The 23,995-nt window shown below is 40.1% G+C and overlaps 3 protein-coding genes and 1 pseudogene across 3 annotated transcripts; 1 reads left to right on the top strand and 3 right to left on the bottom strand.

The window, feature by feature from the left end:
- Positions 1–2,269: 2,269 nt before the first annotated feature.
- LOC145213137 (uncharacterized) lies at positions 2,270–5,061 on the bottom strand. Its single transcript, XM_080081371.1, has 4 exons — positions 5,016–5,061; positions 3,257–4,887; positions 3,092–3,215; positions 2,270–2,619 (listed from the first exon to the last, which is right to left on the bottom strand). Exons 1-4 carry the CDS (start codon positions 5,059–5,061, stop codon positions 2,270–2,272), a joined length of 2,151 nt encoding a protein of 716 aa, XP_079937497.1.
- Positions 5,062–11,687: 6,626 nt separating this feature from the next.
- LOC145214497 (uncharacterized) lies at positions 11,688–15,295 on the bottom strand. The gene is made up of 2 exons (XM_080083038.1): positions 14,914–15,295; positions 11,688–14,686 (listed from the first exon to the last, which is right to left on the bottom strand). The coding sequence occupies exon 2, from the start codon at positions 13,500–13,502 to the stop codon at positions 12,963–12,965; it is 540 nt and encodes a 179-aa protein (XP_079939164.1). The 5' UTR covers positions 13,503–14,686; positions 14,914–15,295; the 3' UTR covers positions 11,688–12,962.
- Positions 12,021–12,743, bottom strand: LOC145213136 (uncharacterized). The gene has a single exon (XM_080081370.1). It carries the CDS (start codon positions 12,741–12,743, stop codon positions 12,021–12,023), a length of 723 nt encoding a protein of 240 aa, XP_079937496.1.
- Positions 15,296–15,574: 279 nt separating the features above from the next.
- Positions 15,575–17,224, top strand: LOC145214496 (uncharacterized; annotated as a pseudogene).
- The last annotated feature ends 6,771 nt before the right edge of the window (positions 17,225–23,995 follow it).

Below are 23,995 nucleotides of genomic sequence, written 5' to 3'. Positions count from 1 at the left end.
AAAAACCTTAGAAGGAAAACAAAAATTGGGAGGTTTGTGTAAAAAATACTGTGAAATGAGGTTTGGTTGGGATAAATGTAAAGATAAGATAAAAGTGAGTAATTAAGGATGAGTGTACCGATGTGGTTAATGCAAAATGAAACAAAATGTATAGATCTTACTCATCCTTGGGTATGAAAGTAATCTTGGATTCTCTGATGGATAGCTCACAGGTCTCTAATTGGTTAAAAGTGGTTGTAACGACCGCTAGGTGCGCAGCCTGGCCCTGGGCCGTTCGTCACACTATGACTAAGAAACCCTTTTTGTAAAACGCGCCCGTCCGACAAGACGACCCACTCTTGCATAAGCAACGAATGTTCTTGTTCAACGATAAAAGGCAACGCTGACGACTAACAGCAAGGCGACAACGTCAATAGCAACGGCAACGGTTTTTCTGTAACCACAAATAACACACATAAGTCATACGTACACATTATGACGTCATAGCGACCATCACAAATTAATCAGTTTCAACAGCACACAAGGTACGTCACGAATAAAGGAGAACTTAAATCAGCCAAGCGGAACAATTAATTCTCGCTGTAACATACCCCCCGACGATGTGCGAACCCATGAGAACATCTTTACAACACACAAACAGCGAGCATGGAAACATAACGAACAAACACAACTTTGCGATCGGTCGTTTGAACGACCCGACGTGCGTTTTAACCAAGGCACTTCGCACAAACTCGGACTTATCCGGGTACGTTTCTACCAACAGGACCAGATCACCAGCATCGAGGTTCTCTTCGGGAAATTGCCATTTCTGACGCGTCTGTAGCGTCAGCAAGTACTCATTTGTCCATCGGACCCAAAACTGGTCGGCCAAGTACTGGACCTGGCGCCAGTGTCGTCGAACGTAGTTGTCTTCCTTCACAAATACTCCGGGTGGCAAGATATCATGTCGCCCAATCAAAAGCAGGTGGTTCGTTGTCAGAGGCTCTCTGTCGGCTGGATCAAGACTGATGGGAGTCAAGGGCCTCGAGTTTAGGATGAACTCGACCTCAACAAGCAGCGTACTCAGCGTCTCGACAGAAGGCACTTGCTGTCCCAAAAATACATTCAAAATCTTGCGCACCGAACGAATTAGACGTTCCCAGACGCCACCCATGTGACTGGCGGCAGGTGGGTTAAATGACCAGTCAACGCCCCACTGGCGAAGACGTTATTCGATGTGAGTTTGATTCCAGGGACTCGCGCAGTATGCGCTCAGCGCCGACGAAATTCGTTCCGTTATCACTGAAAATTCGCCTGGGCTTTCCGCGTCTTCCAATAAACCTTCGGAAAGCGTCAATAAATGAGTCGGTAGAAAGCGAGTGCGCTACTTCCAAATGGACAGCACGCACGGTCATACACGTGAAGATGCAACCGCATCGTTTGACTTCGCTTATTCCTTGTTTTACGAGTATGGGTCCAAAGTAATCAACACCCACAGACGAAAACGGTGGCTCACCGGGAGTAAGTCGGCCATCATTTGTTTCGAGACTGAAGCATTTCTTCTTCGACAAAACACACAGTTTCCAAGGATTCTTCTTACCGCTACACCACCTCGCACAATCCAATATCTCTGACGAACAATTGCCCAAGTGTGCGACATTCCGGAATGGCAAACATTAGCGTGTGTCTCGCGAATAATCAAAGTAGTAATGTGATGTGCGTTTGGGAGAATCATCGGGTGCTTAATTTCAAAGGGAATCGGTGCTCTTTGCAGACGGCCACCCACACGCAACACACCATCAATCAAAACAGGATTGAGTCTATGCAGAGCCTTTGATGGCAGTTTCTTCAGGACTTCTTCTTCCCGCCGCGATCTCAGTCTTCACACTTACACAAGGCGTCTATTTCTTCAGAAAACTGTCTTCCTTGAACATATTTGACAATCGCTAGCTCAGCCCTTTCTAAATCAGCGACAGTCAGTCTTTTGGATAGCCGTTGGTTCTTCTGAGAACGCAGATAGTCAATGAATCGCTGGAGCCAAGCAACTGCCTTCTTTCATTTCTTCCATAAAGAATAGCGACAAATTAAATCATCAAACAAACACTGCTGCTCTGCAACATGCACAGCCAACATTTTCTTCGGTTTGATGTTTAAATATTCCTCGGGAACATCTTTGGTATTCACAGGATTCGTAGGCCAGTGACGTTCATCGCTGCCTAAAAACGAAGGTGCGGAGAACCAACGCTTGTTTTTGAGAAAAGCCTTTACAGTACACCCACGAGATGCGTCATCAGCTGGGTTCAGTGCAGTAGGAAGTAGGAACATGCTTCCACTGCGACGCGTCGGATCCTTCCTCAATTTTCGCTAGTCGGTTGGCAAAAAAGGTACAAAAACGCTTAATTACGTTGTAGATGGATTGCAGAACTGCAGTTGAATCGGTCCCAAACACGGATCGTCCGATATCCAAGTCAAGTTCCTGCCTTAAAACTTGGTCCATCTTAACAGCAAGAGTAGCTGCGGTCAATTCCAATCTGGGAATGGACACCATCTTCAAAGGCGCAAGACGGGCCTTTCCAGTAACAAAAAAATAATGCACATTGCCTTGTTCATCCACTGTTCCGTATCCACAGGAGGACGCATCTGCAAAGTGATGCGTGCGTCTTGACTTTAAGTCCAGTGGTCTGAAAACACCTTTTAATCTTAATTTCTGATAGACCAGGAAGCTCAGAAGTCCATGCGTTCCATCTCTTCTATATCTGGTGGAACTTCCTGATCCCAGCCATAATTTTCTTTACAAAGCTCCTGCAAAAGCTTTCCCGCATGTAATATTACAGGCGCAACGAGACCCAAGGGATCGAACAAGGAGCTGACCACAGAAAGTATTCCTCTCCTCGTTACAGGCTTTTTTTGACCTTTACGTCAAATTCAAACACATCAGAGCGAAAATTCCACAACACTCCAAGCACACGTTCCATGTGCTTTACATCAACATTTAATACAATGGACTGTACGGATCTATCTTCGGTTGGGACTGACGACAACACACGCTCGATGTTGCTCACCCATTTTCTGAGCCGAAATCCTCCGAGCTGCAGCAATTCACGCAACTCACCAGCCAATTTGATTGCATCGTCTTCGTTCCTTACGGACTTCAAGCAATCGTCCACGTAGAAGTTTCGTTTCACTGTCGAAACCGCTTCAGAACTGAACTTCTCCTGTATATCTTCAGCAGTTTTCTGCAAACAGTACCCAGCACAGCAAGGAGATAAGGCTGCACCGAATATGTGTACCAGCATCTCGTAATATAATCAACGGGTTCACGTGACAAATCGCCTTCAGGCCACCAAACGAATCTTAGTGCAGATGTATCGATCGGATCAACCTTTACCAGGTGAAACATCGCTTCTACATCGGCGACAAACGCAACTGGTTCCTGGCGAAATCGAACAAGCGTCCCAAAAAGACTGTTGAGTAAATCTGGGCCTCGCAAAAGCTGGTCATTCAGCGAAGTATTATGATATTTGGCGGCGCAGTCAAAGACGACCCTCACCTTTCCTGGTTTCTGCGGGTATGCTACCGGGTGATGCGACACCTTTAAACGTCTGGCATATCCCTCGTTCAAGTAGGTATCCAACGTTTGCTTGTACTTCTCATACAGCTGCGAATCAGTTTCCAATCGCCGTTTCAAGTATGACAAACGCTTCATTGCCATAGCACGGTTATTAGGCAAATTTGGAGCACCTGGTCTCCATGGCAATCGCAGTTGGTAGTGTCCGTCATGACACTTCACCGAGCTTTCCATCTGTTTTAATGCGTATCTGTCTTCTTTCGACAGTGTCGTTCCAGTTGACAACGCGGTTGGGCCAAAGTCGCTTTCCCACATGCATTTTATCTGTTGGTGCAACGTTTCGTCCTGCGAGGTTACAAAATTCACCCGTATCTGTGAACTTCTTGAACCATTACTATGACAAGGACCTACAACCGACCAACCGAGCATAGAACGCACGGCACTTGGCTCCTTTCTTCCGCCTCTTCGTTCATCATTTATCCAGAACACCTCGGGAACGTTCGCTCCAATCAGCAACATGACTTTCCCATGGGGCAATACAGGAAACTCTAAATTACGCAAGTGAGGCCATCGCCAAAGCGACCCTTCCGGTATTCTGTTTGGGGAGACTGGCAAACGGTCCACGCTCAAAACGTCGTTTAATCGTACGGATTGCTCCCCGTCGAGCGACGCCACCATTAAATCGACGGCCAAACCCTCTCTTCTCTGTGACCTATCACTGACAGTGGTCAAGGAGTACGTTGTCTTTCTCCCCCCGACGTCCAGCTGCTCGATCAGTCGTTTGTCACACAAGGTTGTAGTCGATCCTTGGTCCAAACAGGCGTATGTTTCCAGCTTTCTGCCATTACTTGCCGTAATATTTACCGGCACTATGTTAAGGTCCACACTCTCTGCATGAGTGCTCATGCAAGTCCAGGTGATAGTTGCATTTGATGATGTGGGTTTCTTTTCTGAGGCCTGCGTAGACGCATCGCGTACGGGTGCAGTTGAAGAAGACTTCCATTCTGTCCAGTGCAGAAGTTTGTGATGCTTTCCACGACATCCGCCAATAGTGCAAGAACTTGGTAAACTACATGTTCTTGCTATATGACCCTTTAAAAAACAACTGTCACACAGCCGAACTTGACGCAGAAATCTTCTTCGCTCGACAAACGTTTTCCGTTTGAATACGTCGCAATTGCCAAGGTCGTGCGATTTACTACACAAAGGACATCCCTGGTTCTGGGGACCCTTCGGTTCAGACTTACGCTCGTTTCCCGCAGCAACCGATGTCGCATGAGCGGATGCTCTTGTCCTCGTCGTAGGAGCAGTGGCGTAGCAGCCACTTGGCGGTTCTGGCTCTGCGCCAGGGGCGGCAAAATGACTTAAGGCAGGGGTGTCCAAAGTGCGGCCCCCGGCGGCTTTTCACTTGGCCCGCGGCTGTTTTTTTCAAATTCTGTTGCGTATATAACGTCATAGTTTGGATTACGTTGTGGGGTTTTGGCGACTTGCCACTTCAAGAAAAAGCTTTCCATGGAACTAAATCCCACAATTTCCTTAAATCCCGTATATTTGCGCTCTGATTCCGAAAAAACTTTGGCCCGCGGGCATCTTCACCTGGTAAAAATTGGCCCCCATCAAAAAAAAAAGGAAAAAAGTCAATATTTTTCAAAAAACGTTTTTTGTTCTTATAAAAAAGGAAATTTTATCTTTTGACTCTATTACTATAGCATAGCTTACCAATAGGCCTACTGTTGTGAATAACTGCAAAAATAAAATGCCCCAAAAAAGTAAAAGATCTGCACTTAGAGGAGTTCCATCTTGAAAAAGAGAAAGAGCTATTGACAGTGCTGTTACTCCTAGATGTAGTGCTGTATCCCCAAGTACTAGTACTAGCCTTAGTACCACAAGGGTCCATTTAGAGGAAAATGTCCTCACAAAACCACAAGCCAAACTGCAGAAGAAATCTACTGGTACGGTACAACTCGTTGCAAGATGAAACTGTTATGATGCCAGTTGTAATGTCACAAGGATACCGCTTGATAGATTTCGAGTGCTTGAACGAAAGTTTGAAAAGTGCTCACAAGTGTGTTGATGGTAAGAAAATTAAACGAAAATCTTAATACACGAGGTGACGCTCATGGTAGCCTATTCTAGAAGCGATTCAGAATTTTTCTTCATTCACGTGTTGCGCTCGTGGAGTGCGGAGCTAAAAAATGGCGGACAAACCAAGTTACGCACAGGCGGTAAATAAAACAGCGGTAGGATTAAGAAGACCGAATTGTCTTAACTTCAAAACTGGAAATGTATGCAAGCGTCATGATGCAATCGAGATTTTGAAAAATTTGGATTTCTCAATAAAAAAAGTCATTGGAATAGCTGAAATGCGAGGGAACAGCATAGATGTTACTTGCACAAGCCGACAAAATACTCTTGAACTTTATGCAAAGTTGTCAGGTAAGTTAAACAACTTAAACTTTACGAAAGCGACAGGATTAATGTTGCGATTGGATGGGTGCCGGTGCCGTTTCCAAATGAAATTTTAGCTGAAGCACTTTCTGATAGATACGGCAAAGTGTTAAAAATAATACACAGAAAAGGTAAAGAAGGGCTGCTATCTGGAATGCGCATCGCAACTATGAATGCTGAAGACGTGGAGAAAAAACCTATCCCAAGCTATATAAGGATTGGAAACTGCGAATTTTATGTTACCTACAACGGTCAAGTTTTCACTTGTAAATACTGTGGTAAGGAAGGTCACAAACAAGCTGAATGTTCACAAAGAAAAAGCGATTTTCCTGTGTTAACTGGAACTGTAGAAGGAAAACAGTTGGAAACTGGACAGCGTACAAACGCTGATAACACTTCCCCGACTCGCCCTGAGGTGGCCGAATGCAATCAAAAAATCACAACAAATGCGCCTGACCTAATTGTTGGTGACCAGCAGGAAAATCGCGAGGATCCGGGCAACCTACCTGTAACAGAAAGCGGGATGACAAGCACCCCACAAGACAAGAAGGCACCTTTAAAAACAGCCAGCAGGAAAAGACTGGAACGAAGCCCTGAGGAGTTTCCACAAAGCAAAAGCTTTTGTGAGAAAACTATTTCACTAATCTGTCCAGGGTGCCAAGCAGAAGCGCATCTAACCGAAGAATCAAAGACGTTTATATGTTGGAGCTGCTCAAAAAAGTTTTTGGTAGCAATTAAATGCTGCATTGAAGAGCTCTTCCTGGTCCAGGAAAACACGAAAACGTGTCAGTGCCCGGGCTGCAACAATCGAATGAGATGGATGCCGTGTTGCAGAGACTTCCAACCGGAATTCCAAGTGGAAGGTAATTTATTTGAATGTGTTGTGTGCCAAAAGTTTTCATTAACTTGTCTATGTAAAACCGTTAATTTATTGCCGAACGTGACAACGAGCCAAGAATGTTCTAACATAGATTGTAGATGCAAAATTATTAATTGTAAGTGTGGTCAGAAATTGTCTCGTCTTATCAGTCCCAGCCAACCGTTTTTGTGCGAATGTGGCATAGAATATGAATGGGACATTAATATTGGAGTACAAGTGCAAAAATGAAATATCACTCTCTCTCTTTAGATTTTATGGCTCTTAAAATTAATTCTCACAATGTTCGAGGTTTAAACCTAGCTCTAAAAAGGAAAACTATATTTAAATATTTGCACCGTAAAAAATGTCATGTAGCATTCTTACAAGAAACACATGGCTGTGAGAAGAATGAAAAATTGTGGGGAATGGAGTGGGGCGGTGAAGCGTTTTGGGCACACGGAAGCACCAATAGTCGAGGGGTCGCAATTCTCTTTGCCAAACATCTTTCCTACTCTTTAACGAATATATACCGAGACGTAGACGGTAGATTTATAATGATAGAAGCGACCATCAATTCGCAGCCACTATTGTTTGTAAACGTTTATGCACCAAACAAAGATGATCCAGACTTTTTTGAAAAATTATTTGCCACGCTTAACGGATTTTCAACCGCGTCAATTATAATGGGAGGAGACTTTAATCTTGTAATTAATACAGACCTAGATAAAACCGGAAAATCAATCCACAGTAACCAAAAAGCAAAAGCTACCTTACAACGTTACATTAATCATTTCAACCTCACAGATATCTTCCGCCACAAAAACCCAATGCTGAAAAAGTTCTCAAGGGTTCAGAAAAATCCCCCAGCGGCATCTCGAATCGATTTTTATTTACTTGGTAATGATCTAATACAAAATGTAAAACAGGTCGACATTGTTCCTGGGACCATGTCCGACCACTATATGCTCGCCCTAGAGGTCGCCGTTAATCCCTTACCACGTGGAAAGGGTTACTGGAAATTAAACGCGAGTTTCCTAACCGATTTGAATTATATAGAAAAGATTAAATCCCTCATTGACATGTATAAAACGGATAATCAAGATTCCGCTATCAATCCGCATGTTATGTGGGACGCTTTAAAAGCTGTGATCCGAGGGGAAACAATCCGGTATGCATCCGAAAAAAAAACGGAATAACAGCGCCAAACTAACGAAAATGGAAAAGGATATCGTCACAATTCAAAATGCTGTTTGTAACACGACGGGTACGGAACGTGACCAACTACACGACAATTTATCTGCCCTTCAAAACGAACTAGATAAACTTCTAAAGCGCCAAACAATCAGCGCCATTACCCGTAGTCGGACTCGCTGGGCTGAAGACGGAGAAAAAAATACGAAATACTTTTTAAACCTGGAAAAACGACAGGGCGAAAAGAAAAGTATAAATCGCCTAATTTCTGGATCGGAAATCCTCACAGATCAAGAAAAAATTCTGAAAAGCTTAGCGAAATTTGATGAACAATTGTATAGAAGGGATGATAAAGTCCAACATAAAAACATCAATGCGTCTAAACTAGCATCGTTGGGACTTCCCCAAATTCCGCTAGAAGCCATGGAAAAAATAGAAACTGAAATTCTGGAGACCGAGTTTTTAAAAGCACTAAAAGACATGGGCAAAAATAAGTCACCGGGACTCGATGGCTTCCCCGCCGAGTTCTACCTAACATTTTGGGAAAACCTAAAAGGTCTTTTTACGGCGGCGTGGAGTTATTCGATAAAAATTGGAAATTTGACTCCTTCGCAGTCCAGAGCTGTTATAACTCTTCTTCCCAAAAAGGATAAGGACCCGCTTCACCCAGGTAGTTATAGGGCAATTACGCTACTAAATGCTGATTATAAAATTGCTTCTAAAGCAGTTAACAACAGATTACGGTCGGTTTTGAACCATGTAATCTCTTCTGACCAAAATGGTTTCATACCAAATAGATACATTGGTACTAACATTCGACTTCTATTTGATATTATAGACAGTGCCGACCACCAAAACATTCCAGGGGCAATTTTGTCATTGGACATATTCAAAGCTTTTGATACGTTAAGTTGGGATTTTATGTTTTCTGCATTAGAAGCTTTTGGTTTTGGCCCAACAATTATTAGATATGTTAAATGTTTTTACCAAAACCCGACATCGGCAATAATTAATAACAGTTTTGTATCTGCGCCATTTAAAGTCGAAAGAGGAGTGAGGCAAGGTGATCCTCTGTCTCCCACGCTTTTTGTTCTAAGTATTGAATGCCTTGGAATAATGTTAAGACAGGGGAACTTTTTAGGTATAAAAGTACATGACAAAGAATTTAAAGTTTCCATGTTTGCGGATGACACCGTTTTGTTTCTCTCCGGCAGCGATAATGATTTTCGCGAAGCATTAAGTATAATCACAGAGTTTGGCGATATGTCGGGATGCAAAATAAATATGAACAAATCAAACGCATTTTTTGTTGGTTCCAAACGATCTTGTTGCCACAAACCGATGCAACAATCCGGGCTCTTGTGGCCTTCTGAAAAAACTAGGTATTTGGGGGTTGTAATTCCAACCACGACGTGCAGCGATGAAAAATTGCTAGAATACAATTTTTTACCTATACTGCAAAAGATCAAAGTTATTGCAAACCTGTGGTCGACAAGGGGTCTTTCCTTATTGGGGAAAGTAACAATAATTAAAAGCCTACTGGTGCCAATGTTGACTTTCAAACTTTGCGTTGTGCCCGTAACAGTGTCAGCAAAATATTTGAAACAACTAATCCGTATACTGTTCCGTTTTTTATGGGGATCAAAATGGGAAAGGGTCAAACGAACAACACTGTGCGCAAGTATCGAAGAGGGAGGGGCGGGAATGATTAATGTAGAAAATTATATTCTGGCACTAAACCTTAAATGGTTTCAAAAACTTCTTGATGAAAGCGTAGTTGCGAATTGGAAGCAAATCGAGGCACCATACTTAAGGGGACAAAGAGTTAACGCTTTTCTAAATGCAACTATATCGCTCAATCGAGCCGAGGTTAAACGTGTTTTACCCTTGAGAACCCTGCGCCACACCCTTGTCAGTTGCATACAAACTTTAAATCTGCTAAAAACAAAATCGACAAAAAGGACACTTTGGCTAAACAAAAAAATTAAGTACCAATCTAAAACTTTCTTTATGAAACCCCTGATCGACTCTGGCGTAATGTTACATAAACACCTATTGACTAATGAAGGAGAGTATGAAACTTACGACAACTTGGCGTTAAAATTTAATTTTCAGGCTAATAACGCAGAGTTCATTCAATTTATAAAACTTGTTTCAAGTCTGCCTGAGCAATGGGACTCAGAAAACTATATCGACCCACAAACAACTCAGTCAGAACATTTATTGAATTTTATTAAAGACACAAACAGCGTCAAAACAATTTACACAAAGCTACAAGACAGCGTGGCTCGCGTGCCAGTTAAGTCCCAAGAATTTTGGAAAAACAAGCTTTTCATAAATTTTGAGATGCCGTGGCGAGAAGTATATATTAACAACTTTATTTCCACTATTGAAAATAGGTTGAGAAGTTTTCAAATTAAATTAAATCTGAATGCCATCGTGTGCAACCAAATATTGCACTCCTTTGGGAAAATTGACTCCGACTTGTGCACATTCTGTAAAAATGCTACAGAAAACGTTTACCATGTTTTTTATTCTTGCCATGTAACTAGACTGTATTGGGAAAACGTCTGTGCATGGATTAGTGCTAGAACCCGAGTCCCACTGACGTTACCTCCCGTGAACTTACTTTTTGGTGTCCACAATGGTGGATCCGGCGATAAATTGGTGAACTGTATGTTGTTATGTGCCAGATATGTCATTTACCAATGCAAATATAGTGAAAATAAACCGACGGTATTTAGATTTGTATGCTTCCTTAACTCAGTACGTGTATCAGAATGTCATGTATCAAAAAAACGTGGAAACTTTCTTGCTTATCGCAAAAAGTGGTGTCGCCTGTTATGTACTGAAGTGTGATGTAGTTTGTTACCGTTTTTCGCTCTTTTTATTATTTATCAATAAAAAAATAAAAAAATAAAAAATAAAAAATAAAAAAAAAAAGAATTTTTCTTTCTTTTCCTTCTTATGTTTTTGGAAAGTAATCCTGCGAGAATCTCATGATACTCAAACTTACTTGCAGCAAAAAGGACTGCTGTTAGCGCAATGCTCTACCAAGGTGAAAGCGTTTGTCAACTTTTTAGTGGAAGAACGAGATAATCTGGTTAAAGGTTCTGTGGATGCAGCGATCAAAAAATGCACAGAGCTAGAGATTCCAGTTGAAGATCGGAGAGTTCGCAGAAAAAAGAGAATGCCTGGCGAACACGCAGAAGATGCTGGCCTTAGTGTTGTTGGAGAAGTAAGACGACGCATGTTTTAAGCTTTGGACAGCGTAAACTTGAAGCTGAAACTAGGTTTACCGGCATACACCACTTGAATGATATGTTTGGATTTTTGAATCCTCACGCGCTGCTACAAAGCGAAAGTCACAATGGATTCACCAACGCTTTAAAAGGCACTTATGACGACGAGGTGGACTTTTTGGAGTTAGCTGTGGAAATTGACAGATTTAAGAGGCTGGTGCGAAGCAGTGAAACCACGTTTGATCGTAATGCAACAGCGTTTGATGTTTTTCAGTGGTTAGCTAAATAACACCTACTTGATTCGACACTATATATTTATGCTTGTGTCTGAAACTTTATCTTACCATTGGTGTTTCAATTGTGAGCTGTGAGAGGAGTTTCTCAAAACTGAAAATGATAAAGTCGTATTTACGTTCTACCATGAATGATGATCGGCTATCAGCTCTATCGATTCTTTCTATAGAAAGAGACTACGTTCAAAAACTTGATTTCGAAGATATTATCGCTGATTTTGCTTCGGCGAAAGCTCGAAAAGTTCAATTTTGAGGCGGCTATTGATCTTTTATTTGACTAATACATTTGTTCTCCATTTTTTGTCTTTTATTTTTGGCCTTAACGCTGAGACAGTGAGGCTTCTTTCTCGAGCAATATAGAACTTCTGAGACGCGGCACATTATTTTTAATGAAAAGATTGCTTGAACATAAAACTATTTCAAAATTTGCTGCAGTCTACTTAGGGCGGCATTTTCAACGAAAGCCAGGGGCGGCAGCATATGCTCCTACGCCACTGCGTAGGAGATTTGCTTCGTCTTTTCTGCGTATCTCTGTCCTTCCGAGGACCCAACACTCGACCAAACATCGTGGTTCCAATGTACGCTTCCTTCTTAACGAATTCAAAAAACTCTTCCCCGTTCCTTTCAATTTTAGCTGGATGTCTTCTCCATTGACTTTGCAGTGCGAACGGCAACCGCTTTATTATATTCAGCATATGTTCAAAATTGTTGAAGTATCCCAGACGAGTCAGGGTCACCAGACACTCTTCTAATGCCTGTGCTAGCTCTATCAGTCCGTCAGTATCATCGGATGTCAGATAAGGGCAGTGACTTAGCTTATCCACGTACGCACGTGCGATTATGATAGGACGTCCATAACGCTCGAATAACAACTCTCGAGCCCTTCGGTAACCTTCCGGTGGGTCAAGGCCAACGCAAAAGGAAATCATTGCATATGCTTCTTTTCGACAGTATACTACCCTCCGACCAATATTTTCGTCAAAGCTTATCATAAAACGCGTGTACATTAGCGGATCACCTTCAAAATACAATATCTGTGGTCTGGGAAGCTCCATCCCTGCCTTAAAGACTGCAGCAACACGGCACAGGTCACTCACCTCCGGCTCATGATTCAGCACTTCCGTTTTTGGTTTAGGTTCACAACGCGAGGACGGACTGTCCATTACATTTGCTTCTGAGCTGCTTTCGTTAGTATTGCCGGACTCTGATGCGTGCCTTTTCTATTTTACTACTTCGAGTTTGGACTCAGGTGTGAAGAGGACTGGTAATTCAACTTGTTTCTCTGGCTGGAATTCAGCAAAACATGACCCAGATGAAGATGTCCTTTCCCATAACTCTGCTTCCACTGTAGCGGATTTTATCTTGTGGTCAGCTTCGAGAATTTATATCTGGTTTTCCTCTTCCATCTTTTTCTGCAAAAGATTGGTCTCTGCTTCCATCTTTTTCTGCAGAAGATTGGTCTCTGCTTCCATCTTTTTCTGCAGAAACTCTTTTTCTAGAAGCGCGACCTCTTTTCTCACACGCGCCTCAGTACGCTTGCAACTCGACCTCGAGCTAGCATATGAACCAGTCTTAGTTCTTGAACTAAAATCGCTGACCGACGGTTCCTTACTTGAATGTTCAGGCGGTTTGGAACGCCTTACTTCCTCTAGCCATTCTTCTGTGCGCGCATCAAATTCTTGCTTCCCACTTCGCAAACTTGAGAGCGCAGCATTAATTTTCTTTCTTTCTTTTTTCTTTTTAACAAAATCCAGTCGTGTTGTATGTTTGCCAACACATTCGTCGTACAAGACATCAATGGCCGAAGTCTTCTCTTTTAACTGTTGGACATTCGAGGAATCAATCATAATTTCCTCTGCATCTTGATATGCCAAGTTCAGTCGTTTAACAAAATTGTCAAGGGTGTGTTGGGATTCAACCATCTTGATAACTCTACCAACGATGTTAGAAAGTTCGAAGTTGAAAACATTTATTTTCAACGAGTTGAAAAACTTTATTTCTCAACAGTTTTTCCGTGAGTTGAAAAACTTTATTTTTCAACAGTTTTTCCGCGAGTTGAAAAACTTTATTTTTCAACAGTTTTTCCTTGAGTTGAAAAACTTTAATGTAACGACCGCTAGGTGCGCAGCCTGGCCTTGCGCCGTTCGTCACACTAGGTCAGTGATCTTCAACCTTTTCTGCAGGCGACCCCAATTTAAGGGACAATGAAATCAGAATTTACATGCGACCCCATTTTATCAACATTGAGAAAAAAGTAAAGCTGAACCGAAAGAACAATTACACAAACTGTACATAATTACAAACAAATATGGCGATACAAAAGTATTACGAAAAAATGGCTATACAAAAGTATAAGAAAAAAGTTTTTAAGGCGTTTCATTTAAGACATAAACCCAATTTTAGGAACACAATAACTTGTCAAATTGTTCAACATTTAGTTTGCACTGTTAGTGAGATGGTTGCGCCTGTGTACTATCCACAAGTTTTTGAAGCCACGGCTTGACTTTGCACAAGCTTAACCGCATGTCATGCTCCACTTCTAATCGATTACGATGTTTCGTTTTTAATACACTCATTGCACTAAATACTGCTTCACACAGCCACGTGGTTGCAAACGGGATTAGAAAAATTTGGCATAATTGGGTACGCTGCATAAATAGCTATTCACTTGTTCTGGTGTCACTTTAAATAACACAAACTTATAGTGTTGAGTCATAATACACGTTGTCGAAACCCATTGTTACGCGATAAAGGCATTTTCTGTTTTTCCACTACCACGATTTAATTGCAACAGGAGGTGGCAAGCTGTACTACAAAACAAGAGCAAAAGTTGCGATCTAAAAGAACATAATATTAGTTTCATTTTCTGTAATCAATTTTAAAATGCTATAAATTAAATTCGGCGACTTATTGCGACCCCAGAAAAAGTTTAGTTTACGACTCATAGGTTGACGACCACTGCACTAGGTAACCCTTTTTGTAAAACGCGCCCGTCCTACAGCCTGACTCTTGCATAAGCAACGAATGTTCTTGTTCAACGATAAAAGGCAATTCGCTGACGATTAACAGCAAGGAGGCAACGTCAATAGCAACTGCAACGGTTTTTCTGTAACCACAAATAACACACATAAGCCATACGTACACATTATGATGTCATAGAGACCATCACAAATTAATCAGTTTCAACAGCACACAAGGTTTCAAATTAAATCTACATTAATCGGTCATATTTTACATTAGATTACTTCCAAATTACATATAATAAGTCCAGTTACGGTAAGAATACACATTAACACAAGTTAAACACAAATCAAATAAGAACATAAAACATACCAACTGTTGGGTAACCAGGGCTTTACTAGCACGCGGCTAGAGGTTCCACAACTGACAATTCAGCATTTTAGCTATTGCTCTTAACATTTACAGTTTCACTATAAACAAAATAGACACAAGAAATTAGGATAAATTCACTTAAATTGACTGCAAACGTAGCAACTAGCGCAGCTCACAAAAACGTGGCGTTCAAAGCACATGCTCTCTCGCGGATGAATATTTCAATACGTCACGAATAAAGGAGAACTTAAATCAGCCAAGCGGAACAATTAATTCTCGCTGTAACAGACCGTATTTACTCGATTGTAAGCTGCCCTCGTTTATAAGCCGCCCTCGATTGTAAGCCGCATGTTGAGGTGTTAAAAGATAATGTAAGTTATCTAAATGTTAGATACGATTGTTTCTTAATACATCTTTCTGTTGTTATATGGTATGACTATTTGCCCATATCTACGGTGGCCCATAAGGGCAACGTGCGAAAAAGTTTAAATCGCAAAAAATATTTTAAAATCGACATATATATTCCGATCGCGATTTCAATATTCGCCGATCGGGATTTCAAAATTCACCGATCGAGATTTCAATATTCGCCGATCGCGATTTCAATATTCACCGATCGCAATTTCAATATTCGCCGATCGGGATTTCAATATTCGCCGATCGGGATTTCAAAATTCACCGATCGAGATTTCAATATTCGCCGATCGCGATTTCAATATTCACCGATCGCAATTTCAATATTCGCCGATCGGGATTTCAATATTCGAGAAAAAAATAGGCGAAAAATATTCACGCCTGAACACACACGTTTCAAGCCTTGAAATGACGCGTGCGTGTACTACTTGAAAGCGCTAACTGCTGACTACATAACATTATTGATGTGTTCATGCAGTATGTCTTGTTCAGAGTTTTAAAATACTGACATTAATATAAGCCACCATTTTTGTCATCAATGTGGTGACAAATTAATCAAAGAGGAAATTTTGATCAGAAAGTTATTCTTTGATGTCTACAGTTACAAAATAATCATTCAGTATTTAACAAAATATCATGAAGTTTACATGAGTTTAACGCTTAAAACTCGACTTTCTTGTCTTTGACTCAAAACAAGGGACTTACATTGCCAAACACAGTTGAAGATGTTATTAGAAAGAAGATAGACGGTGCAGGTTGTTTAATGGGATACAGAGGGCTGTGTCATTCACTACGCTTGGATGTTACCTTGCCATTGTGTACAAAAGTATTTTCGTGAAATAGATCCTGAAGGTACAGCTACAAGAAAATCGCAATGTTTTGAGCGTAGAAAATGCTTCGTGCCTGGCCCAAATTTTTGCTGGCATGTTGATGGGTACGACAAGCTGAAGCCCTATGGCTTTTGCATTCATGGCTGTATTGACAGGTTCAGCAGGAAAATTATTTGGTTGAAAGTTCTACGCTCAAACAATGACCCACTAGTTATTGGACACCTTTATATGGATGCAGTTAGAGCCTTTCGTGACTGCCCCAAAATAATAAGATCTGACTGTGGAACAGAAAATGGTCATCTTGCTAGCATTCAGTGTTGTTTAATGAATACTGTGGATGCACACATTTATGGAACTTCACCACACAACCAACGGATAAAAGCATGGTGGTCAACATTAAGAAAAAGTGTAACTACCTGGTGGATGAACTTCTTTAAAGACTTAATTGAACAGAATACTTACACCCCAGGCAATGTTCTTCAGCATAAATGTTTGTGGCATTGTTTTGCACCACTACTGGAACTAGAATTGGATAACTTTAAGAATCATTGGAATACTCATTATATAAGAAAATAAAGACATGATACTGTTTCTGGGCGGCCTAATGTCATTTTTAATTTTCCAGAACTGCATGGTACTCAAAACTATTTAAAGGAAGACTTGTGGCAGTGTGATTATATTGGACAAAACCATTTCCCACCAACAGAACAAGAAAGAAACACTCATCAAGAGTATTTTCACTACCTGAAAACTGAACTAGCTATTACACCACTTGTAGATTGGCATGATGCACTATCTCTTTATCAAACACTGAAAAATCATGCAGATAGACTTTTTTGTATTTACATGCATGTGTATTGTGAATTCTAACGTTGTATAAAACGACACAAAGAAACTTGTTGTTCCAAAAACACAACTTGAAAGCATTCATTGCGCAGTAAACTAACAATCGTTTCAAGAATTAATTTGCACGATGTATACAATGAAAAAAACAGTTTTTAATGAAATGTATCAAGTTACACATTGTTGCAACTTTTGTCACAAAATAAAAAATGCTATTCACTAAACCTAAAATCTGTTCGTGGAAAGAGTATACCAAAGAAATTTGGTCTTGGTAATACATATCCCAGATGTTGAATCCAGGGCTAGTGACTTACAAATAAAAGAAGCAGTCAAGGGTATATAAATTTGGGACTGATATTAATTATGACTGCCCTTTAGTCTTCATATTTTTTGGAGACCAGGTAAATTTTACAGCACAATTTTGATGAATATCCAACAAATGCATAAATGTCACCTCATTGATGACAAAAATGGTGGCTTACATCAAAACAAACTGAACCCAGTTGCAATTTTAGGCCACCCTGTAATATTTCTTGAAAACCACAAAGGTGGCTTTCCCATACATTTCAATTTTATATGTTGTGTACCCTTCTTATCGATTTACTATATACACCATTAGATCGTTTCATGTCCTGTTTACATTATATTGTCACATATTTACAAAAGTACTAAAAAAGAACATAAACAATCTGAGAATTTAATCTCTAGGTTTGACCTTGATAAATGTACAAGGTCAGTTTTGAAAAAAATTTGACAAACTTTTTCTAGAAAACTTTCACTGTATTACACTGACAAATTAGGAAAATATTTTGCAGCAAAAGTACTCACAACAAATTGTTCTTCAGTAACTTATCACTGTGCAGTCATCGAACAACTGTTTAATGACCCTTTATTCCGTCTTTGGAAAATATCTAGTTTTTGATTTTCATGTTAATCAATAATGTTTGCCTGACAGGTACAAAACCGTCGCTAAAACTAAAAATATGCGTGCTAACTTAAAATATAAACAAAAAAATAACATTTCTGTGCTGATGTCTTATCATCAAAAAGATTGCCTCATAAAACATCCCCTTATGCGCCAAGCAGCAATCTCCCGCTATGCATTAAATCACCACTATACACTCATTATGTGCTGTAAAGGTAATTATTTGGTCGATTAAGCCAACATTTTAAATACTAAACGAGTTGCCCACTACAAAATACAAAAAACTTGTTTACATTTCAGCACACAAGGGCTTGTATTTATTCCCTAAACACTGGAAAAGCTAAAATTGAATTTTTTAGAGTTTGCGGGGTAAAAAATGTGAATCCAAATAAAAGTTACAAATTCTTTATAATACCTTACATTGCACCAACCAACAAAGCATGAAACTCCTAGATCATGTACTTTAGTCAGAATAGCTGTTTTAATACAAATGTTTTGGGGGCCTGTGTGTGAACCACTGGATCATTTGGGCGCAAACTTTAGGAGGATCAAGTTTGGATCATTAACTTACATCTGTGTAAATTTGAAGCACTTTTTCTCAACCAAATGCGTTTAACAAACCACCATTAGACAGAAGAAAGAAAAAAATACAAACAATAAACTAAACAAAACATATAATTTAACAACAGCCAAAACCAACTTCACAGGCAATTGCTTCTATCATTTAGTTGGACATTTTTTCAAAAGTATTAATATGCACAGGAATCATTATTGTCAATGAACATGTGCTCGCAGTAGGCAAACAGTTGCATTTGGTACCATTCTGTGATGTCATGCACCCATGTTTAAACTCAACGGTAATATCATGTGGAAGCCCAAGTGGAGGTTTTCTGGCACATTCAGTGAAGAACTTGATGAATTCCTTAAGTGAAACTGGTGACTTTTCTGCGATTAAAAAAGCACAAATTATTCGGTTTTGTGGTGCACCTATTATGATGTATGTAATAACCAGGGACGGATCTAGAAAAAATTTAAGGGGGGTGTCCAACAATTATTTGGGAAATTCCCTAATGCGGTACTGACGATTTGGGTATTCCCCTTTCCAAAAACGTCATAACCTTGACGTCACTCACGCACCAAACAAGTTGCGGTCGCAAGGTATCACTTTTGTAATTACGCAATGCTTAATGCGCAACAGAGATTTTAGGTTGGGGAAAAGCTGTTTTATTATCATGGGCGCACCATTTGCTGTTTAATCGTCTCCACGGTTTGAGACCTGAGTACTATTACCCCGATGCACATTTGAAATCGCTCTGTTCTGATGCGTGCTAAAAAATACAACGCGTTTATACCACAATACGCCTCACGCCAAAGCTAAATACTTAATTTAACGTCAAACGGGAAGTGGTTACTTGTTTCGTTGCAAATCGTCTACTAGTTCAAAACGACGCGTTAAGTGGCAGACAGAGGGCTTTATCCAGAATTGCAAGCAGGTCCGAACCAGAAAGCACAAGACCTCAACCTAACTCGCAACTTTGGCACGTAAAGGCGAGCGGAATCTTTTGTTACCAGTTATCTAATAAACAAAAGAACTATAGATTTTAGCGGAATCATTAAAATTTCCAATTATCGCTCTTGGCTCTGCTATCTAGCTTACTCAACAAAACTGCGTAAACGTGACTGCCAGGTAATCAAAATACATTAGTTACTTAAAAGAACTTTAAAAGGACTGAACGCCTTTTTGAAACGAAGGGTAACCTTTTTAGTTGCGCAACGTTGCGAATGCAATAAAGTCGGTTACTATGCAAGGCATAAAAAATGCCAAGCATTGGCAAGTTACCAATTACATGTACCTTAACAACATGGTTCGATTTTTATCGATCAAATATTTGTGACAAACAATTACGTGTTTGGTAGGTCATAAACAATTTAGCATGAAACATTTTAGTCGGATTTAACATTGTTTAAATGCGAAAACAGTTTAATACATTACATTTAGTGCAGTCAGCACTTTTGACTTCAGCGTCCTTGGCGGATAATCACTTTTGTATTGTCAGCGCAATAAACTTCATTTTAACCCTTGTTACGTCACAATAGACTATTAGATGAGCCAATACAAAACGATGAAGACGCACTGCTTTAAGATAACGACTCCTTGTAATCACGCAGCGGTCAACGGAACGTTTAGCGTATTTAAAACGCACATCTTTTTCAAAATGGGAGCCCGGCAAATTTCTGAGGGGGGTGTCAAAACACCAAACACCCCCGTCTAGATCCGCCCATGGTAATAACATACAATTTTAATCATTTTTCAGCATACCGTCATAGTAGCATAATTCCATAAGGTCCAAAAAGCACTCAAAAGTAGTTCAAAAAGCACTCGAACTTTTTCATCTTTTTTCTTTGCATTAAAAAAAGTCAAAGCTAAGAAGCCTTTTTAACTTCTTTCCCTCTAAAACATGCTGAGGTGCAGCAACCTCACTTTCATTTGCAGTGGGAATTTTACAAGAACAGTGAGGACAAATCTTAAAATGTTCTTCCACAGGTTTACCACAGCTTTGACAAAACATTTTGTGGCTCTTCTGGCTACCTGTGTAGGATTTTTTTTTAAAGAAATACATAAACGTGTGCTGCGGGGTATTGCCAATGATGTACACGGTTATCATACGACACAATTTAGACCAAGCTTTCCTAAGCAACATTTTAATCACATGCTACCGTTTTCGCTATGCCAGTTTTTACCCTCGTGGTCAATTTGGCGGAATATTTTTCGAAACCAACGAAGTTGAATACTGTTCAAAGTACAACAACAAAACTTTTTTCTTTAACCATAGTTTTGTTCAAAACTGATCTACAATGTTTTGGGATAATTTGGTATTTTACTTCACATATTTATTATTTTGTTTAGTTTTTTTGTAATTGCATGTTTACTTACCACGTGCATAAGGGCTGAATATTAAAATCTCGATCGGCGAATATTGAAATCCCGATCGGCGAATATTGAAATCGCGATCGGTGAATTTTGAAATCCCGATCGGCAAATATTGAAATCCCGATCGGTTAATTTTGAAATTGCGATCGGTGAATTTTGAAATTGCGATCGGTGAATATTGAAATCCCGATCGGCGAATATTGAAATCCCGATCGGCAAATATTGAAATCGCGATCGGCAAATATTGAAATCGCGATCGGTGAATTTTGAAATCCCGATCGGCAAATATTGAAATCCCGATCGGTGAATATTGAAATGGCGATCGGTGAATATTGAAATCGCGATCGAAATATATATGTCGATTTTTAAATATATTTTGCGATTTAAACTTTTTCGCACGTTGCCCTTATGGGCCACCGTACATATCCGTTAGTTACGTTAATAACTGTACCCAACAGAACGTATATCGACGTATAATCTGTACACGCATACATGTTTTGAGCCCCAAATAATTTAAAATGTTGGAGTGTAGAAATAATTTCGGTATAAAATTAAAATATAAGCCGCCCTCGATTGTAAGCCGCCCTCGATTATAAGCCGCACAAACGGCAGCTAAACTAGAAGGGTGGCTTTCTGATATACTTCCATTTTATATATTCTATACGATATTTACCAATTTACTATACACATCATTTGATCTACACATATGATTGTTTTTGTAAACAAAAACTAATGGGTCCCCACACGCGTGTTTGTGCGGATTTACGGTAAACAAATGTTGCGGTGACTTTTGGATTTTTAAGGACAAATTTTTAGAAAGCATTAACCCAACAATAAACATTTTTTGTGGGGGTTCGGACCACCCCCCCTTTCAAAAAGTTGTGCGTAAATTGAATAGGCCAAAATCGTTCCGTTTACCACCGCGTGATAACAGGGAGTCGTTATCTCAAAGACGCGAGCCTTCAATCTCTTGTATTCGCTTGTTATCTAATCGCCAATTGTGACGTAACAAGGGTTTAATAAGGAGGTTTATGCGCTAACAATCGGAAAGTTTCGTTCCGGCTAGGACGCTGGTAGCAGTTTCTTGCTAAGTGGTAACTGCACTAAGTGCAACATATCAAACTGTTTTTGTCAAAAACATTAGATCGATGAAAATCGAGATATGTTATTAGGGTAATTTGTTACTTGCCAGGCACAATTTATGTCTTCTGCAGTTACCACCTTTAGTGCATTCGTGACTTTGCGCAACTTAACAGTAGGATTACCGCTTCAGCAAGAGATTTAGTTCTTTAGAAATTGGACCCTGTTTTTTTAAGCAACGATTTTGATTACCTGACAGTCACGCTTATTTTGCAGCTGCAGTTTGGCTGAGTAAGCTAGATAGCAGCCGCGAAATCAGAAAACTACAAAGTTTTCGCTAAAATTACCTGTTCTTCCTGTCAATTAGATGGGTAGAGAAACCGCCAATTTTGGAAAAAGTGCTTTGCCGCATAACGCGTCGTTTTGAACGATGTGTGACGTCATAATGACGTCATTAGGGATTTCCCCCCAAAAATTTGTTGGACCCCCCCCTTTAAAAATTTCTGGATACGCCCCTGTTGTCGTCCAAGGTCGGGTTTTAAACACATTTTTTTCTAGAAAGCTGTAACAGTTGTGTTACAGACACTTTAAATTAAAAAGCAATTTGCTACAAGTGTACACATAACAATTCGTTTTTCATTTAACTTTGTTTCGCAAAACCATTGACCTGTAGTAACCTCTCAGGGTGCAACGACTGTTTGACCTATTGACACCGTTTTCAATAGCACGCCGTCCTTACTGTTCAACAACACCGTTTAACCTAATTTATACATGCCTTGAGTGTTGATTCCTAAATTTATTGCCAAAAAAACGCTACGTTATGACGAAAGAAAGTTCTGAACTGTGTTAGTAATACCTACTAGTTGACCTTAAGTAACCCGTGGTCATGCGCCGGCCGACCTGACAACGAGCATTTAAAAAAAAACATTTATCTTGCAAAAATGTCAAGTTTATTTTTTCAACTTTATTTTGATTAACAAGTTTTGCTTGACATATACGAAACCGAAGCACGCTTATTAGGTTTAAATCACGTCATAGGTGTGAAACCTTTTTTTTTAACAGCTGATTTCTGATCACCAAAACGACGTCTCGTGTAACGGTTGCAACATTATTGTGCAATGTTTATGATAACGGTAGCATGTTATTTCGCAATAACGTTTCACACCACGAAAGGGAAGTGTTTACCCTCATTTCTGCAGAGACTAATGTTTATATTTCCGTTTCCATGGTAGTCATAAGTTATTTTCAGCCATTTTTGTGGTTCCAGAAAGATCTGACAGTAAACATAGTATTTATTCCCTTTTGACACATATTTCCGTCGGCATTTTCAGTGTTTCCGCAGTCGTGATTCGTGTAGAACGCGTCGCTTCCACCCTGTGTAAAAAGCATATGGTGTTCACTAAAAGGCGCTATGGCACTATAAATTACATGGTTGCCTTAAAATAAATAATATAAGTAATATGAGAAAAAGAATTCGTACACCGGCCTATGTTTCGCACTGTTATATAAGCGTGGCCTTTGATGTTTTCGGCCTTCTATTTTTGGCTTCTATTTTACTTCGAAAACGTCTATTTTTGGCTTCTATTTTACTTCGAAAACTTCTATTTTTGGCTTCTATTTTTATCCCATGTGGATGTGTAGCTGATTTGAACGTTCGCCTTTAACGTTATTCAAGAATACAAAGAAAGAAGAGACATATGTGTGGCTGTTAATCAGTCAGCTGTTATTGAGATGCAAAGATCAGACTCTCCAAACAATTTCCAATGAACATCATAGTTTACATTGTAGCCGCCTTTAACAAGTCGTCATCGAGGCAGGTCGGGCTACACTCGTAAAACGTCTGTCCGACGTCAAGCTGAGCCCTCCTGCTATCGTAAACCAGTGAGTTACTCTCTTGGGACTTCTGCCTACAGTGCCTTTCTTGACCAAACGAGCGTTAGACACATTTACGTTTCGGGGGCCTGTGGGTGAACCGCTGGGTAATTCGGGGTCAAACTTCTGGAGGATCAAGTTTGGATTAATAACTAACATATGTCCAAATTTGAATAAATCTGAAGC

Source organism: Phallusia mammillata, chromosome 2 (assembly GCF_965637545.1).
Source record: "Phallusia mammillata chromosome 2, kaPhaMamm4.hap1.1, whole genome shotgun sequence".
In the NCBI taxonomy this organism is placed as follows: domain Eukaryota; kingdom Metazoa; phylum Chordata; class Ascidiacea; order Phlebobranchia; family Ascidiidae; genus Phallusia; species Phallusia mammillata.
Note: the sequence above shows the minus strand (reverse complement) of the source record. Positions and strands in the feature narration are given on the sequence as shown.